The sequence below is a fragment of the Entelurus aequoreus genome, linkage group LG10 (assembly GCF_033978785.1).
Source record: "Entelurus aequoreus isolate RoL-2023_Sb linkage group LG10, RoL_Eaeq_v1.1, whole genome shotgun sequence".
In the NCBI taxonomy this organism is placed as follows: domain Eukaryota; kingdom Metazoa; phylum Chordata; class Actinopteri; order Syngnathiformes; family Syngnathidae; genus Entelurus; species Entelurus aequoreus.
In genome coordinates this window covers 69,269,001-69,289,175 of record NC_084740.1, presented here as the reverse complement: position 1 = coordinate 69,289,175, position 20,175 = coordinate 69,269,001, and the positions used below count along the sequence as shown (strand labels likewise).

The 20,175-nt window shown below is 34.9% G+C and overlaps 1 protein-coding gene across 1 annotated transcript; it reads right to left on the bottom strand.

Moving 5' to 3' along the window:
- Nucleotides 1–17,611: 17,611 nt before the first annotated feature.
- LOC133659210 (zona pellucida-like domain-containing protein 1) lies at nucleotides 17,612–18,968 on the bottom strand. The gene is made up of 2 exons (XM_062061947.1): nucleotides 18,846–18,968; nucleotides 17,612–18,802 (listed from the first exon to the last, which is right to left on the bottom strand). The coding sequence occupies exons 1-2, from the start codon at nucleotides 18,966–18,968 to the stop codon at nucleotides 17,612–17,614; spliced, it is 1,314 nt and encodes a 437-aa protein (XP_061917931.1).
- Between the last annotated feature and the right edge of the window lie 1,207 nt (nucleotides 18,969–20,175).

Sequence of the window (20,175 nt, the reverse complement as noted above, 5' to 3'; positions counted from 1 at the left end):
GTACGTACAGGTTTTGGAACAACATATGCTGCCATCTAAGCGCCGTCTTTTTCATGGACGCCCCTGCTTATTTCAGCAAGACGATGCCAAGCCACATTCAGCACGTGTTACAACAGCGTGGCTTCGTAAAAAAAAAGAGTGCGGGAACTTTCCTGGCCCACCTGCAGTCCAGACCTGTCTCCCATCGAAAATGTGTGGCGCATTATGAAGCGTAAAATACCACAGCGGAGACCCCCGGACTGTTGAACGACTGAAGCTCTACATCAGGGGTCACCAACCTTTTTGAAAGCAAGAGCTACTTCTTGGGTACTGATTAATGTGAAGGGCTACCAGTTTGATACACACTTAAATAAATTGCCAGAAATAGCCAATTTGCTCAATTTACCTTTAACTCTATATTATTATTAATAATTAATGATATTTACACTTAATTGAACAGTTTAAAAGAGGAGAAAACACGAAAAAAAATGACAATTAAATTTTGAAACATAGTTTATCTTCCATTTCGACTCTTTAAAATTCAAAATTCAACCGAAAAAAAGAAGAGTAAAACTAGCTAATTCGAATCTTTTTGAAAAAATTAAAAAAATAATTTATGGAACATCATTAGTAATTTTTCCTGATTAAGATTAATTTTAGAATTTTGATGACATGTTTTAAATAGGTTAAACTTTGTTAAAATATATAACAAATTGGACGAAGCTATATTTCTAACAAAGACTAATCATTATTTCTTCTAGATTTTCCAAAACAAAAATTTTAAAAGAAATTCAAAAGACTTTGAAATGAGATTCAAATTTGATTCTACAGATTTTCTAGATTTGCCAGAATAATTTATTTGAATTTTAATCATAATAAGTTTGAAGAAATATTTCACAAATATTCTTCGTCGAAAAAACAGAAGCTAAAATGAAGAATTAAATTAAAATGTATTTATTATTCTTTATAATAATAATTAAAAAAAATACTTGAACATTGATTTAAATTGTCAGGAAAGAAGAGGAAGGAATTTAAAAGGTAAAAAGGTATATGTGTTTAAAAATCCTAAAATCATTTTTAAGGTTGTATTTTTTCTCTAAAATTGTCTTTCTGAAAGTTATAAGAAGCAAAGTAAAACAAAATTCATGAATTTATTCAAACAAGTGAAGACCAAGTCTTTAAATATTTTCTTGGATTTTCAAATTCTATTTGAGTTTTGTCTCTCTTAGAATTAAAAATGTCGAGCAAAGCGAGACCAGCTTGCTAGTAAATAAATACAATTTAAACAAATAGAGGCAGTTTGATACACACTTAAATAAATTGCCAGAAATAGCCAATTTGCTCAATTTACCTTTAACTCTATATTATTATTAATAATTAATGATATTTACACTTAATTGAACGGTTTAAAAGAGGAGAAAACACGAAAAAAATGACAATTAAATTTTGAAACATAGTTTATCTTCCATTTCGACTCTTTAAAATTCAAAATTCAACCGAAAAAAAGAAGAGTAAAACTAGCTAATTCGAATCTTTTTGAAAAAATTAAAAAAATAATTTATGGAACATCATTAGTAATTTTTCCTGATTAAGATTAATTTTAGAATTTTGATGACATGTTTTAAATAGGTTAAACTTTGTTAAAATATATAACAAATTGGACGAAGCTATATTTCTAACAAAGACTAATCATTATTTCTTCTAGATTTTCCAAAACAAAAATTTTAAAAGAAATTCAAAAGACTTTGAAATGAGATTTAAATTTGATTCTACAGATTTTCTAGATTTGCCAGAATAATTCATTTGAATTTTAATCATAATAAGTTTGAAGAAATATTTCACAAATATTCTTCGTCGAAAAAACAGAAGCTAAAATGAAGAATTAAATTCAAATGTATTTATTATTCTTTATAATAATAATAAAAAAAAATACTTGAACATTGATTTAAATTGTCAGGAAAGAAGAGGAAGGAATTTAAAAGGTAAAAAGGTATATGTGTTTAAAAATCCTAAAATCATTTTTAAGGTTGTATTTTTTCTCTAAAATTGTCTTTCTGAAAGTTATAAGAAGCAAAGTAAAACAAAATTCATGAATTTATTCAAACAAGTGAAGACCAAGTCTTTAAATATTTTCTTGGATTTTCAAATTCTATTTGAGTTTTGTCTCTCTTAGAATTAAAAATGTCAGCTTGCTGGTAAATAAATACAATTTAAACAAATAGAGGCAGCTCACTGGTAAGTGCTGCTATTTGAGCTATTTTTAGAACAGGCCAGCGGGCTACTCATCTGGTCCTTACGGGCTACCTGGTGCCCGCGGGCACCGCGTTGGTGACCCCTGCTCTACATGAAACAAGAATGGGAAAGAATTCCACTTTCAAAGCTTCAACAATTAGTCTCCTCAGTTCCCAATCGTTTACTGAGTGTTGTTAAAAGGAAAGGCCATGTAACACAGTGGTGAACATGCCCTTTCCCGACTACTTTGGCACGTGTTGCAGCCTTGAAATTCTAAGTACTACATAAGTGTGCGCACTAATACACAAAGACACACACTGATACATAGTAGCACAGGCGTATAAAAGACACGCACTAATAACTTAATAATAAATATATAATAACCAACACTAGACACCACCTGATGATGTCACTTCCTGGATTTCACAGCTGAAGCGGCGATGACACGCAACATTTCAACTGTCGGCCTTCAACATCATGTTAGCATTACACGCTCCGCTTCGTGTGTGTGTGTGTGTGTGCGTGTGTGTGTGTGTGTGTGTGTGTGTGTGTGTGTGTGTGTGTGTGTGTGTGTGTGTGTGCATCATGCTGACTGGGAAGCAGATCATCCATCTTCTGTTGCTCTTTTCTGTCTTTTATGATTCCCTCCCAAATATTTGTGCTTCTTACAAGCAGCTTGTGTTTCACACTCAGCAGGTGCAGCCTCTATGTTCCACCTCGGGCCTGGAACATAGAGTAGAGGACATAGACTACCTACAGCACGCACAACATAGAGCATTGGCAATGTAGAAACTAGAGAATATAGAGCATAGACAATGTAGAAAATGGAGAGCATTGAGAATTGACAATGTAGAACTAGACGAGATAGGGCATAGAGAATGTAGAAAACTAGAGAACATAGAGCATGGACAATGTAGAAAATGGAGAACATAGAGCGTAGACAATGTAGAAAAAGTAGAAAAAGAGAACGTAGAGCATAGATAATGTAGCAAATGGAGAACGTAGAGCATAGACAATGTAGGAAAATGGAGAACATAGAGCATAAACAATGTAGAAAATGGAGAACATAGGGCATAGACAATGTAGAAACTAGAGAACAAGGAGCATAGACAATGTAGAAAATGGAGGACATAGGGCATAGACAATGTAGAAACTAGAGAACATAGAGCATAGACAATGTGGAAAATGGAGAACATAGGGCATAGACAATGTAGAAACTAGAGAACATAGAGCATAGACAATGTAGAAAATGGAGAACATAGGGCATAGACAATGTAGAAACTAGGGAACAAAGAGCATAGACAATGTGGAAAATGGAGGACATAGGGCATAGACAATGTAGAAACTAGAGAACAAAGAGCATGGACAATGTAGAAAATGGAGGACATAGGGCATAGACAATGTAGAAACTAGAGGACATAGAGCATGGACAATGTAGAAAATGGAGGACATAGGGCATAGACAATGTAGTAATTGAGAACATAGAGCATAGTTGTAGAAAATGGAGAACATAGGGCATAGACAATGTAGAAACTAGAGAACATAGAGCATAGACAATGTAGAAAATGGAGGACATAGGGCATAGACAATGTAGAAACTAGAGAACAAAGATCATTGACAATGTAGAATTGGAGGACATAGGGCATATACAATGTAGAAACTAGAGAACATAGAGCATAGTTGTAGAAAATGGAGACATAGGGCATAGTAAATGTGGAAACTAGGGAATATAGAACATAGAAAATGTAGAAAATGGAGGACATAGGGCATAGACAATGTAGAAACTAGCGAACATAGAGCATAGTTATAGAAAATGGAGTACATAGGGCATAGAAAATGTAGAAACTAGAGAACATAGAGCATAGACAATGTAGAAAAATGGAGGACATAGGGCATAGACAATGTAGAAAATTGAGAACATAGAGCATAGTTGTAGAAAATAGAGAACATAGCGCATAGGCAATGTAGAAAAACAGAACGTAGAGCATAGACAATGTAGAAACTAGAGAAGATAGGGCATAGATAATGTAGCAAATGGAGAGCATAGAGCATAGACAATGTAGATACTAGAGAACATAGCGCATATACAATGTAGAAAATGGAGAATATAGAGCATAGGCAATGTAGAAAACTGGAGAACATAGAGCAAAGACAATTTAGAAAAAAGAGAACGTAGAGCATAGGCAATGTAGAAAATGCAGAACATAAAGCATAGACAATTTAGAAAAAATAGAACATAGAGGATAGACAATGTAGAAAAAGGGAAAGTAGAAAATGAAGAGCGAAGGAAATGGAGAACATAGGGCATAGACAACTTATAAACTAGACAATGCACTAAATGGATTAGATAAGAAATAGAAAATGTAGACGATAAACAATGTAGTAAATAGACAACATAGAATATTGAACACATGGAAAATAGAGAAAATAGAGCATAGACAAGGTAGAAAATAGAGGACATAGAAAATTGACAACGTTAAAAAAAACAACGTAGAAAGTGAACGACCTAGAAAATAGAAACCTTTAAAAATAAACAAGGTAGAAAATAGAGAATTTAAAAAATAGAGAACTTAAAAACATGGAGAATGTTAAAAATAGACAACACAGAAAATAGACAACGTAAAAAAATCGACAACGTAGAACAGACCTGAGCATTCGGCCTTTGTGCGTCCCTGTCCGGCCCGCGTGAGGCCAATCATACATTTCAAAATAAATTTTAAAAAGTATCTATGTCGAGTGTGCAATACAACGGTGCTGCTTTTGTTTTGAAAAGCGTTATTCGTATTACTTCCGTGTAGCGCGTGCGCGATTGTGAGTGAATGTGAACAGCGGCAATCACAAATTACAAAATACATTTTTAAAAAAACATTTATGTCTTGCGTGCAATACAACTGTGCTGCTTTTATTTTGAAAAGTGTTATTTATGGGCGTATGTCCGGGTGTAACCTGTGAGTGAAGGTGCACAGCGACAAGTGATGAGACGCTAAAAAGAGAAAAGTTGATGACGAATGGCGTGTTTCCAACAAGACATGAACTGCCAAGTATTTCTTTACAGAAATTAAAGGTAAAGCCGTGTGCTTAATTTGTGGTACACAGGTTGCTGTCTTTAAAGAATATCATTTGAATCGCCACTACACGACGAAGCACAAGGAAAAATACCGGAATCTGTCTGATGAAGCGCGCGCAAGGGAGGCCGATGCGTTGATGGTAAAACTGCAAACCCAACAAGGACTTTTTCCCATATTTCACACCCCCAGAAATGCAGCCGTCAGGACAAGTTTCGTCATTTCTCACAAAATCGGCAGAAAAAGTAAGGCGTTTTCTGACGGAGAGTTTATTAAGGAGTGCTTATTGGACTCTGTTGCGCTGATATGCCCGGAGAAGAGGGGCGCATTTGAGAACGTGTCACTCTCCCGACGCACTGTAACGAGGCGGGTTGAGACCATCGCTGGAAACTTGGAGCTTCAGCTGAAGAACTGTTGACTGTTTTTCGCTGGCTTTGGATGAGAGCTGCTATGTACGTAACACCGCCCAGCTGCTCATCTTCTTACGAGGGATAACTGCAGACTTTCAAATCACGGAGAAGCTGGCAGCCATGCAGTCAATTAAAGAGACAACCACAGGTAATGACTTGTTCACATGGGTAAATGCGTGTTTGGACATGTTAGGACTAAAATGGGATAAGCTGGCTGGTGTGACAACAGATGGTTGTCCAAATCTGACGGGGAAAAATGTTAGATTTTTAAAGAGGATGCAGGATAAAGTGACAGAAATTGACATTTTTGCATTGTATTATACATCAGGAAGTGTTGTGTAAGACAGTGTTAAAAATAAAACCATCAAAAGCAATCTGCTTTTGTATAAAGTTAAAAATATATTTAATAAAAAATAAATATGAAAAAATATTACATACAAATAATTTAAAAAAAGAAAAAGTTGTATTCCACTGTCACTTAAGAAATGAACTTAAATAGGAGAAAATAAAAACAATTTAAATTGTAAAGAAAATATCGTCTGATGAGAAGAAAATTAAAAAGTATATTCCACCCAACCCTTTTGGGTGACATTGTATTTCTTTGCAGATCAATAAATTAAAAAATATATATTTAATAAAAAATAAATATGAAAAAATATTACATACAAATAATTTAAAAAAAGAAAAAAGTTCTATTCCACTGTCACTTAAGAAATTAACTTAAATAGGAGAAAAGAAAAAAAAATTAAATTGTAAAGAAAATATCGTCTGATGAGAAGAAAATTAAAAAGTAGATTCCACCCAACCCTTTTGGGTGACATTGTATTTCTTTGCAGATCAATAAATAAATAAATAAAAATATATATAATAAAAATAAATATGAAAAAATATAACATACAAATAATTTTAAAAAAGAAACATTTTTATTCCACTGTCACTTAAGAAATGAACTTAAATAGGAGAAAAGAAAAAAATTAAATTGTAAAGAAAATATCGTCTGATGAGAAGAAAATTAAAAAGTAGATTCCACCCAACCCTTTTGGGTGACATTGTATTTCTTTGCAGATCAATAAATAAATAAATAAAAATATATATAATAAAAATAAATATGAAAAAATATAACATACAAATAATTTTAAAAAAGAAACATTTTTATTCCACTGTCACTTAAGAAATGAACTTAAATAGGAGAAAAGAAAAAAATTCAAATTGTAAAGAAAATATCGTCTGATGAGAAAAAAATTTAAAAGTACATTCCACCCACCCTTTTGGGTGACATTGTATTTCTTTGCAGATCAATAAATTCAAAAAAAATATATTTAATAAAAAATAAATATGAAAAAATATTACATACAAATCATTTAAAAAAAGAAAAAAGTTATATTCCACTGTCACTTAAGAAATGAACTTAAATAGGAGACAAGAAAAAAATGTAAAATTGTAAAGAAAATATGGTCTGATGAGAAAAAAATTAAAAAGTAGATTCCACCAAACCCTTTTGGGTGACATTGTATTTCTTTGCAGATCAATAAATTAAAAAAAATATATATATATATAATAAAAATAAATATGAAAAAATTATACATACAAATAATTTTAAAAAAGAAATGTTTTTATTCCACTGTCACTTAAGAAATTAACTTAAATAAGAAAAAAGAAAAAAAAACTTTTAAAAAAATAATGCATTTTTCCTCCTATTGAGAGTATGTATGATCTCCAAAATAAAAGCGCAGGCTTCAACAATGTTTGCATGCGTGAAAATGACAATCTTTGATTTAGGATTGCTGGACATGTTTGGAATGTTTTTATGGACTTCATAAAAGTCCGAAAGCATGAAATGAAATCAGTCGTGCGCCACACTTTCATTCCCGGCCCCAAAGCCCCCCGCCGAGAGGAACTCGACACCTGGTGGGAGCGTCACGCGAGCGTCACGTCCACGGCGAATCCTTCAGGCCAACAAGCGGGAATTGTGCGAGTGGCAAGAAGCGAGCGCCGTTCTTCATTCGCCGGAATCCGGCAATGACAGGCCGCTCCCCGCGGGCCAATAAACACGCAGCGCTCACTCAGCACGTCGCGCTCGCTGACAAGGGAGGCTTTTATTTGCTGCAGGAAGTCCATAACGCGCACGTCCTGCCTGCAAAGTGGAGCCCGACAACTCTGCTCGACTGCTTGCAAGCGTAAAAAGAAGTTCAGCACGGTTCAAAAGCGATCAGTTGGAACTTTACGATAAGTAACAAAGACAGTAAATGTACGACTTCACTCGTTTTTTTACTACGTTAATAATTGTTACTCAGGCGTAAAAAGAAGTTCAGTACGGTTAAAAATGATACGACGCTCAGTTGGAACTTTACGATATTTAACAAAGACGGTGAAAGTATGACTTTACTAGTTTTTTTACTACGTTAATAATTGTTACTCAGGCGTAAAAAAATGTTCAGAAAGGTTAAAAACAATACGAAACTCAGTTGAAACTTTACGATAAATAAAGACGGTAAAAGTACGACTTTACTCGTTTTTTTAACAATGTTAATAATTGTTACTATGGCGTTAAAAGAAGCTCGGTACAGTTAAAAACGATACGACGCTCAGTTGGAACTTTACAATATTTAACAAAGACGGTAAAAGTACGACTCTACTAGTTATTTTTACTACGTTATTAATTGTTACCCAGGCGTAAAAAGAAGTTCAGTACAGTTAAAAATGATACGACGCTCAATTGGCACTTTACGATATTTAACAAAGAAGGTAAATGTACGACTTTACTCGTTTTTTTACGACGTTAATAATTGTTACTCAGGCGTAAAAAGATGTTCTGCACGGTTAAAACGATACGACGCTCAGTTGGAACTTTCCGATGTTTAACAAAAAAAGGTAAATGTACAACTTTACTCGTTTTTTTACTACGTTAATAATTGTTACTCAGGCGTAAAAAAATGTTCAGAAAGGTTAAAAACAATACGAAACTCAGTTGAAACTTTACGATAAATAAAGACGGTAAAAGTACGACTTTACTCGTTTTTTTAACAATGTTAATAATTGTTACTATGGCGTAAAAAGAAGCTCGGTACAGTTAAAAACGATACGACGCTCAGTTGGAACTTTACAATATTTAACAAAGACGGTAAAAGTACGACTCTACTAGTTTTTTTTACTACGTTATTAATTGTTACCCAGGCGTAAAAAGAAGTTCAGTACAGTTAAAAACGATACGACGCTCAATTGGCACTTTACGATATTTAACAAAGAAGGTAAATGTACGACTTTACACGTTTTTTTACGACGTTAATAATTGTTACTCAGGCGTAAAAAGATGTTCAGCACGGTTAAAACGATACGACGCTCAGTTGGAACTTTCCGATGTTTAACAAAAAAAGGTAAATGTACAACTTTACTCGTTTTTTTACTATGTTAATAATTGTTACTCAGGTGTAAAAAGATGTTCAGTACGGTTAAAAACGATACGACGCTCAGTTGGAACTTTACGATTTTTAACAAAGATGGTAAAAGTATGACTTTACTAGTTTTTTTACTACGTTAATAATTGTTACTCAGCCATAAATAGAAGTTCAGTACAGTAAAAACGATACGACACTCAGTCGGGACTTTACGATGAATAAAAAGACAGTTAAAGTACGACTTTACTCGTTTTTTTAACAACGTTAATAATTGTTACTCAGGCGTAAAAAGATGTTCAGTACGGTTAAAAACGATACGGCACTCTGTCAGGACTTTACGGTAAATAACAAAGACAGTAAAAGTACGACTGTAGTCGTTTTTTACTACCTTAATAACTGTTAGTCGTAAAAAAAAGTTCAGTACAGTTAAAACGATAGAACACACAGTTGGAACTTTACGAAGAATAACAAAGACGGTAAAAGTACGACTTTATTCATTTTTTAACAACGTTAATAATTGTTACTCAGGCATAAAAACATGTTCAGCACAGTTAAAAACAATAGAACACTCAGTTGGAACTTTACGACAAATAACAAAGACGGCAAAATTACGACTTTACTCGTTTTTTAACAACGTTAATAATTGTTACTCAAGTGGAAAAATAAATTCAACACAGTTAAAAACAATATGACGCTCAGTTGAGACTTTACGATAAATAACAGACGGTAAAAGTACGACTTTACTCGTTTTTTAACAACATTAATAATTGTTACTCAGGCGTAAAAAGATGTTCAGTACGGTTGAAAACGATACGGCGCTCAGTCGGGACTTTACGATAAATAACAAAGACAGTAAAAGTACGACTTTACTAGTTTTTTAACAACGTTAATAATTGTTACTCAAGCGTAAAAAGATGTTCAGCACTGTTAAAAACGATAGAATACTCAGTTGGAACTTTACAATAAATAACAAAGACGGTAAAAGTATGACTTTACTCATTTTTTAACAACGTTAATAATTGTTACTCAAGTGGAAAAATAAATTCATCACGGTTAAAGATGATACGACGCTCAGTCGAGACTCTACGATAAATAACAAAGACAGTAAAAGTACGACTTTACTAGTTTTTTAACAACGTTAATAATTGTTACTCAAGCGTAAAAAGATGTTCAGCACTGTTAAAAACGATAGAATACTCAGTTGGAACTTTACGATAAATAACAAAGACGGTAAAAGTATGACTTTACTCGTTTTTTAACAACGTTAATAATTGTTACTCAAGTGGAAAAAGAAATTCAGCACGGTTAAAGACGATATGACGCTCAGTTGGAACTTTACGATAAATAAAGACGGTAAAAGTACGACTTTACTCGTTTTTTAACAACGTTATCAATTGTTACTCAGGCGTAAAAAGAAGTTCAGTACAGTTAAAAACGATACGACGCTCAATTGGAACTTTACGATATTTAACAAAGAAGGTAAATGTAGGACTTTACTCGTTTTTTTACTACGTTAATAATTGTTACTCAGGCGTAAAAAGATGTTCAGCACGGTTAAAAACGATACGACGCTCAGTTTGAACTTTACGATGTTTAACAAATACGGCAAAAGTACGATTCTACTAGTTTTTTTACTGCATTAATAATTGTTACTCAGGCGTAAAAAGAAGTTCAGTACAGTTAAAAACGATACGACGCTCAGTTGGAACTTCACGATATTCAACAAAGACGGTAAAAGTACGACTTTACTCGTTTTTTTACTACGTTAACAATTGTTACCCAGGCGTAAAAATAAGTTCAGTACAGTTAAAAACGATACGACGCTCAATTGGCACTTTACGATATTTAACAAAGAAGGTAAATGTACGACTTTACTCGTTTTTTTACGACGTTAATAATTGTTACTCAGGCGTAAAAAGATGTTCAGCACGGTTAAAACGATACGACGCTCAGTTGGAACTTTCCGATGTTTAACAAAAAAAGGTGAATGTACAACTTTATTCGTTTTTTTACTACGTTAATAATTGTTACTCAGGTGTAAAAAGATGTTCAGTACGGTTAAAAACGATACGACACTCAGTTGGAACTTTACGATATTTAACAAAGATGGTAAAAGTATGACTTTACTAGTTTTTTTACTACGTTAATAATTGTTACTCAGCCATAAAAAGAAGTTCAGTACAGTAAAAACGATACGACACTCAGTCGGGACTTTACGATGAATAAAAAGACAGTTAAAGTACGACTTTACTCGTTTTTTTAACAACGTTAATAATTGTTACTGAGGCGTAAAAAGATGTTCAGTACGGTTAAAATCGATACGGCTCTCTGTCAGGACTTTACGATAAATAACAAAGACAGTAAAAGTACGACTGTAGTCGTTTTTTACTACCTTAACAACTGTTAGTCGTAAAAAAAAGTTCAGTACAGTTAAAACGATAGAACACACAGTTGGAACTTTACGAAGAATAACAAAGACGGTAAAAGTACGACTTTACTCGTTTTTTAACAACGTTAATAATTGTTACTCAAGTGGAAAAAGAAATTCAGCACGGTTAAAGACGATATGACGCTCAGTTGAGACTCTACGATAAATAACAAAGACAGTAAAAGTATGACTTTACTCGTTTTGTAACAACGTTAATAATTGTTACTCAGGTTTAAAAAGAAGTTCAGTACAGCTAAAAACGACACGACACTCAGTCTGGACTTTACGATAAATAACAAAGACAGTAAAAGTACGACTTTACTCGTTTTTTAACAACGTTAATAATTGTTACTCAGGTGTAAAAAGATGTTCAGCACGGTTAAAAACTATAGAACACTCAGTTGAAACTTTACGATAACTAACAAAGATGGTAAAAGTACGACTTTATTCGTTTTTTAACAACATTAATAATTGTTACTCAGGCATAAAAACATGTTCAGCACAGTTAAAAACAATAGAACACTCAGTTGGAACTTTACGACAAATAACAAAGACGGTAAAATTACGACTTTACTCGTTTTTTAACAACGTTAATAATTGTTACTCAAGTGGAAAAAGAAATTCAACACAGTTAAAAACAATATGACGCTCAGTTGAGACTCTACGATAAATAACAGACGGTAAAAGTACGACTTTACTCGTTTTTTAACAACATTAATAAATGTTACTCAGGCGTAAAAAGATGTTCAGTACGGTTGAAAACGATACGGCGCTCAGTCGGGACTTTACGATAAATAACAAAAACAGTAAAAGTACGACTTTACTAGTTTGTTAACAACGTTAATAATTGTTACTCAAGCGTAAAAAGATGTTCAGCACTGTTAAAAACGATAGAATACTCAGTTGGAACTTTACGATAAATAACAAAGACGGTAAAAGTATGACTTTACTCGTTTTTTAACAACGTTAATAATTGTTACTCAAGTGTAAAAATAAATTCATCACGGTTAAAGATGATACGACGCTCAGTCGAGACTCTACGATAAATAACAAAGACAGTAAAAGTACGACTTTACTCGTTTTTTAACAACCTTAATAATTGTTACTCAGGCGTAAAAAAAAGTTCAGCACGGTAAAAAAGGATACAACACTCAGTCTTGACTTAAATAATAAAAACGTAGCGTGATTGTGAGTCACTTCACAAATGTGCCTCACTTAGGGAAGAAGAAAAAAAATCTGTTTTTTTATCTAATACATTTTTATTGATATCGATCACGTGACTATCACAATATATTTTGATACTGTTACCTGATTGGATTTTTTTTGTGATATTGATTAGGTGTCAATCACGATATTTAATTATACTGTTACCTAAATAGTATTTTTAATTGATATCGATTACGTGTCTATCACAATATATATTGATACTGTTACCTGATTGGAATTTTTTATTGATATCGATTACATGTCTATTGCGATAAATATTGATACTGTGACCTGAGTGGCATCTTTTATTGATATCGGTTACATGTTTATTCCGATATATATTGATACTCTTACCTGATTTTTTTATTGATATCGATTACGTATCAATCACAATATATATTCATACCGATACCTGATTGGTGTTTTTAATTAAAATCAATTACGTGTCTATCACGATATATATAGATACTTTAACCTGATTGGTATTTTTTTATTGATATCGATTATGTTTTATCGCGATATATATTGACACTGTTACGTGATTGGCATTTTTTAGTGATATTGAATATGTGTTAATCGCGATATATATTGATACTGTTACCTGATTGGATTTTTGTATTGATTACGTGTCTATCATGATAAATATTGATACTGTTACCTGATTGGCATTTGTATTGATATCGATTATGTGTCAATCGCGATATATATTGACACTGTTACCTGATTGGAATTTATTATTGATATCAATTACGTGTCAATCGCCATATATATTGATAGTGTTACCTGATTTTTTTTTTTTTATTGATATCAACTATGTGTCTATCGCTATAAATATTGATACTGTTACCTGGTTGGCATTTTTTTATTGATATCGATTATGTGCCTATCGTTGTATATATTGATACTGTTACCTGGTTGGCATTTTTTATTGATATCGAGTATCTGTCTATCAGGATATATATTGATACTGTTACCTGATTGGCATATTTTATTGATATTGATTACGTGACTGTAACGATATATATATTAATACTGTCACCATACTGTTACCTGATTGGCATTTTTTATTGATATTGATTACGTGTCTATAACAATATATATATATATATATATATATATATATATATATATATATATATATATATATATATATATATATATATATATATATATATATTTTCATTTATATTTTTTATATATATTTTTTAATATACCGGTATATATATTTTTTTAATTATTTATTTATTTTTAACACAATATTTTACATAAGAAAATTAGACACAAACTCTTTAAAAAAATCTGCTTGACATTTTTTACCTATTTAATTTAGTTTATTTTTACAATAGCATATTTTTTCAAAACAGCAAAAATATCAGCATAAATATTATTAATTAAATAAAAAGAAAGTAAGTAAAAAAAATAAAAAAAATTAATTACAAGATTAGATTCATTATATCGTTCAACTTTTTTTTAACTATTTCATTTTCATACATTTTATTGCACTATTGTACTCATTGAAAGAAAAACAATACAAACAAATACACAAACTCAAAGATATTGTATGAAATAATATTACTCAAAAAACATTTTTATTATTGGGGCGGCATAGCTCGGTTGGTAGAGTGGCCGTGCCTGCAACTTGAGGGTTCCAGGTTCGATTCCCGCTTCCGCCATCCTAGCCGCTGCCGTTGTGTCCTTGGGCAAGACACTTTAGCCACCTCCTCCCAGTGTCACCCACACTGGTTTAAATGTAACTTAGATATTGGGTTTCACTATGTAAAACGCTTTGAGTCACTAGAGAAAAGCGCTATGCAAATATAATTCACTTCACTTCATTAGATACATCATATCTGCTTTACATTTTCAAGTATTTTAAATATATATATATTTATTTATTATTTTTTTCTCTTTTATTTTATTTTATTGTTTTCATAAATGAATGTATTTATTCCCAATTCCACTATTATCTGACACTATTTATTACTTTATTTTCTGATTATGAGGCACTTTTTTTTAACACTTTCAGTAGCTTTTTTTTTCTACATTGACTTGGACATTAGCATCCTGGACTCTTGCCACATGAATCACACAAAATACAAAAAAACTCCCCCTAGTGGTTAGATGTCAGTATTTCACTAGTGTCCCAATGAAGACTCAGTAGTTTGCACGTAGTTTATGTTGACTGTGGTCTTCACAGAAGCAATTATTGTTATTAGAAAATAATCAGTCATATTCGGACCCCCCGGTACTCTATTTCAGTGGGTACCCCAACCACCGGGCCGTGGCCCGGTACCGGTCCGCGGACCGATTGGGCCGCACAAGAATTTTATTTTATTTTTTATTTTTTTTTATTTTTTTTCATAAAGAGATACAATCATGTGTGCTTACGGACTGTATCCCTGCAGACTGTATTGATCTATATCAGGGGTCACCAACGCGGTGCCCGCGGGCACCAGGTAGCCCGTTAGGACCAGATGAGTCGCCCGCTGGCCTGTTCTAAAAATAGCTCAAATAGCAGCACTTACCAGTGAGCTGCCTCTATTTTTTAAATTGTATTTATTTACTAGCAAGCTGGTCTCGCTTTGCTCGACATTTTTAATTCTAAGAGGGACAAAACTCAAATAGAATTTAAAAAATCCAAGAAAATATTTTAAAGACTTGGTCTTCACTTGTTTGAATAAATTCATTAATTATTTTACTTTGCTTCTTATAACTTTCAGAAAGACAATTTTAGAGAAAAAATACAACCTTAAAAATGATTTTAGGATTTTTAAACACATATACCTTTTTACCTTTTGAGTTCCTTCCTCTTCTTTCTTGACAATTTAAATCAATGTTCAAGTAAATTTATTTTTTTTATTGTAAAGAATAATAAATACATTTTAATTTAATTCTTCATTTTAGCTTCTGTTTTTTCGATGAAGAATATTTGTGAAATATTTCTTCAAATTTATTATGATTAAAATTTAAAAAAAATATTCTGGCTAATCTAAAAAATCTGTAAAATCAAATTTAAATCTTATTTCAAAGTCTTTTGAATTTCTTTTAAAATTTTTGTTCTGGAAAATCTAGAAGAAATAATGATTTGTCTTTGTTGGAAATATAGCTCGGTCCATCCATCCATCCATCCATCCATTTTCTACCACTTATTCCCTTTGGGGTCGCTGGAGCCTATCTCAGCTACAATCGGGCGAAAGGCGGGGTACACCCTGGACAAGTCGCCACCTCATCGCTTGGTCCAATTTGTTATATATTCTAACAAAGTGTAGATTGGATTTTAACCTATTTAAAACATGTCATCAAAATTCTAAAATGAATCTTAATCAGGAAAAATTACTAATGATGTTCTATAAAAAAAAATAATTATTTTTTCAAAAAGATTCGAATTAGCTAGTTTTTCTCTTCTTTTTTTCGGTTGAATTTTGAATTTTAAAGAGTCGAAATTGAAGATAAACTATGTTTCAAAATTTAATAGTCATTTTTTTCGTGTTTTCTCCTCTTTTAAACCGTTCAATTAAGTGTAAATATCATTAAATATTAATAATAACATAGAGTTAAAGGTAAATTGAGCAAATTGGCTATTTCTGGCAATTTATTTAAGTGTGTGTCAAACTGGTAGCCCCTCGCATTAATCAGTACCCAAGAAGTAGCTCTTGCTTTCAAAAAGGTTGGTGACCCCTGATCTATATTGATATATAATGTATATATTGTGTTTTTTATGTTGATTTAATACAAATAAAAAAATAAAAATAAATACAAATGTTTTATTAAATCAACATAAAAAACACAATATATACCGTAATTTCCGGACTATAAGCCGCTACTTTTTCCCCTCGTTCTGGTCACTGCGGCTTATACAAGGGTGCGGCTTATTTACGGCCTGTTCTTCTCCGACACCGACGAAGAGGATTTCGGTGGTTTTAGTACGCAGGAGGAAGACGATGACACAATGATTAAAGACTGACTTTTCATATACCGGTAGGCTGGTTATTTTGATAACGTACAGGCGAGCACTTTGTATTACTTTGCACCGTTGTATTATTTGTACTTTGCACAAATGCTGTTCGCCATGTCAAAGATGTGAAAGTTTGATTGAATGATTGAAAGATTTATAGTTAATAAATGGGACGCTTTGCGTTCCCAAACAGTCATCTCTGTCCCGACAATCCCCTCCGTGGTAGCAGGAACCCCTATATACTACGCTAATTACACATCAAAACCCTGCGGCTTATAGTCGGGTGCGGCTTATATATGGAGCAATCTGTATTTTCCCCTAAATTTAGCTGGTGCGGCTTATAGTCAGGTGCGGCTTATAGTCCGGAAATTACGGTACATTATATATCAATATAGATCAATACAGTCTGCAGGGATACAGTCCGTAAGCACAGATGATTGTATTTCTTTATGAAAAAAAAATGAAAAAATTCACCCCCCCTTCCCCCTCCCGATCCGTGGGACACATTTTCAAGCGTTGACCGGTCCGCAGCTACAAAAAGGTTGGGGACCACTGCTCTAGTTGATTCTTGTGATTACGACAGTAAAGTACTTGTACTTCAAAAAGCGGAGAACTGTAGTAGTAGTCACATGTTTTATTGTGGAGATGAAGTCAATGGAGAAGACACGTCGGTTTCTTAGATGGTTTATTAAGTGCAGACAAAGTTTGTTCGTCCACAGAATAAATTACACGTAATACTTTGGAAGCTACTTTGACTTCTCTTTCAAAACTCCTCCCACCCCCCGGACATTTCACGTAAAAAAAAAAACGGTCTTCTAGGATCAAAGCTTCTGAAGTGCGGACATGCATGACAAACCTCGAACTCGACTCCTAAAGCTACGCTGACGAAGGATAGAAGAGTCGAGTCGTCCAAAACGGGCGAGCGCCGGAAGCTGGTCCGTTTAGTTCCTGAGCCTCTTGTAGAAGATGGCGGCGGCACACAGGGCCACGGCGCAAACAAAAGCCAGGACGCCGACGGCAACGCTGAGCCCGACGGCGGACCGGTCTTCGTCGCTGTCGACCAGGGGCTCCTCTTTGGACTCGCCGGTCTCGGTTTTGGTGATGAGCTTCTTGGAGGTGACGGTGTAGGGCTCAGTCACCCCGTCCGGCGTGGCCTCCACCGTCTCCCTCTTGCGGCGGTTGTTGCACTGCTTGAAGATGCTGCAGGTGCTGCTCTCGCACAGGCGGGTGATGCAGTGCAGGAAGTAGGTGGACACCGTCTCGTTCTGCTGCTCGATGAAGCGGAAAGCCGGGAAGTGGAAGCGGGCGCTCTGGCTGTCGCCGTTCTCGATCACGGTGGTGAAGCGGTCCTTGGAGCACGGCACGAAAAGGTTGAAGGAGCTGGAGTTGGACGGCAGCGCCGAGACGGAGGCGTAGCAGCGGTCCAGCAGGACGTGGTACTGCCCGGTCAGGTTGACGGCTTTCACCTCCACGTACACGTTGGTCCGCAGCTCCAGGCCGAGACTGGGTATGACCAATGGCTGGAGGTAGCCGGGGTCGCTGAAGAGCTTCATGTTCAAGGTGCTGATGAAGCTGCCGTTGTTGTCTTTCACGGCGACGGAGGACGCCGACACGTCGATCTGGGTGTTGTTGACCAGGTACTCTAAGGGGTACGCGCAGGAGTAGAAGTACTTCAGCTCGGCGTTGTACGTGATGGTGCCGGTGGTGGTGTCGATGGAGCGGATCACGCCGCTGATGTTCACTGTCTGGATGTTGGAAAAGTCCGAGAAGACGCCGGTGCCGGTGGAGCTGGTGGTCAGGAAGGTGCTCCCGCAGGCGTGCGTCGAGTTCAGGGGGAATTCGAAGCGAGCCACCGGGGGCCACGCGCTTTCGTCCAGCGTGGCCCGGCAGCTTGAGTCCGTCACGTGGTTGAGGATCAGGAGGGTCTCGTTGTAGCCCGTGTAGATGACCGGGCAGACCTGGACGGCCAGGCTGATGGAGGACGTGCCGCACTGCACCGAGATGTCGGTCATCTGAGGTCTCCTGGCGTCCGCGCCGCAGTCGCTCAGCTCCAGCGGACGACTCCTCGCTATCATGGAGAGGACGACTAAAAGGATCTTCATCTTCGTGGCCGGACGCGGTGAAGACTTGGACTGCGACAGGGAGGCAAGGCTCGGATGGAATTGTCGGACTCACGTTTGGGGGGGTCTTTATAGGCAAGGCGGTCTCCTGGGATTGGACCAAAAACAAGGTCAAAGCACCTTGCTGGCTTTGGGTGACGGACCACAGCCTCAGGCCACGACCTGAAATACGAAGCATTCGGGCTGCCTTCAAATACACGTTCTTTTGTCAGCCGGCTTCAAGATTTGGTTTCCGTCCTCTCCTTCATCGGCTTGGATTCTGGATCCCTGCGCACAATGCGGATCTTCTGTCTCCTATGACCCACTTCCAGCGGCACTGACCTACTCAGCAACCCAGACTCTGCTGTACAGCATAAACAATAACATCGATTAATCGTTTGGTAAAAAAAAGCTTTGATTTATAATCTGTTGCTTCGATTAATCGTTTAGTCAACGTGACTAATAAAAATGGACGACATTTCGAACTTTAAATGCGCAGACATAGTTTCTAACGTAGCTAAAAGTGCAATTTCAGGAATAATAATGATAATAATAATAATCTAACCATAACCCTAACCCTAACCCCAAACCCAACCCCAACCCTAACCCTAACCAACCTTTTTTTCTTTATGCCTAACCCTAACCCTAACCCCAACCCTAACCCTAACCCTAACCAAGCAGAAAAATGGCGTTATAAAGTATGTTTTTTCCCCCCGATTAATCGTACAAAGTAATCGATGGATTACTGGACTACGAAAATAAACAATACCAATAACAATTCGTGGTTCAACTTGAATCCCGATTCTTGGGGGCACGATTCGATTCAGAAGCGATTCTCGCTTCAAAACGATTTTGCCGCTCGTTATTTGGCGTTCTACGTTTAAAAAAGCGTTTTAACAAAAAACGAATGAATGCTCAGACATGGATTTTAATTGAGATTACCTGTTGAAACCCAGTGCATTAGTTGAGATAGTCATACCAGAAATAAATACAAAATCATCTTTTCTGGGGTACTTTCTATTAAGAAGTAGCCGTCCCCAATCCTGACCCCTAAATTTCAATTCGTGAAAATATCGCTTTGAACGTTTTTTTTAGATATGTTTCAACGGTGTGATTTAAAAGATCTTGATGATTAACTCTAAACTACGGAGCCCCTAAGGGGACAAGGGGGATTTTTTTTTATTTATTATTTTTATTTTTTAAATTTTATTTTTTAGACATGCATCTCGTGCTCACGAGATATATGTCTGAAAAAAAAAAAAAAAAAAAATTATAAATTTTTTATTTTTTATTTTATTTTAGACATGTATCTCGTGCGCATTTTTTTTTTATAACTTTAAAAAAAGTTTCTGGTGCGCACGAGATACATGTCTAAAAAAAAAAAATTTAAAAAATTATGCATTTTT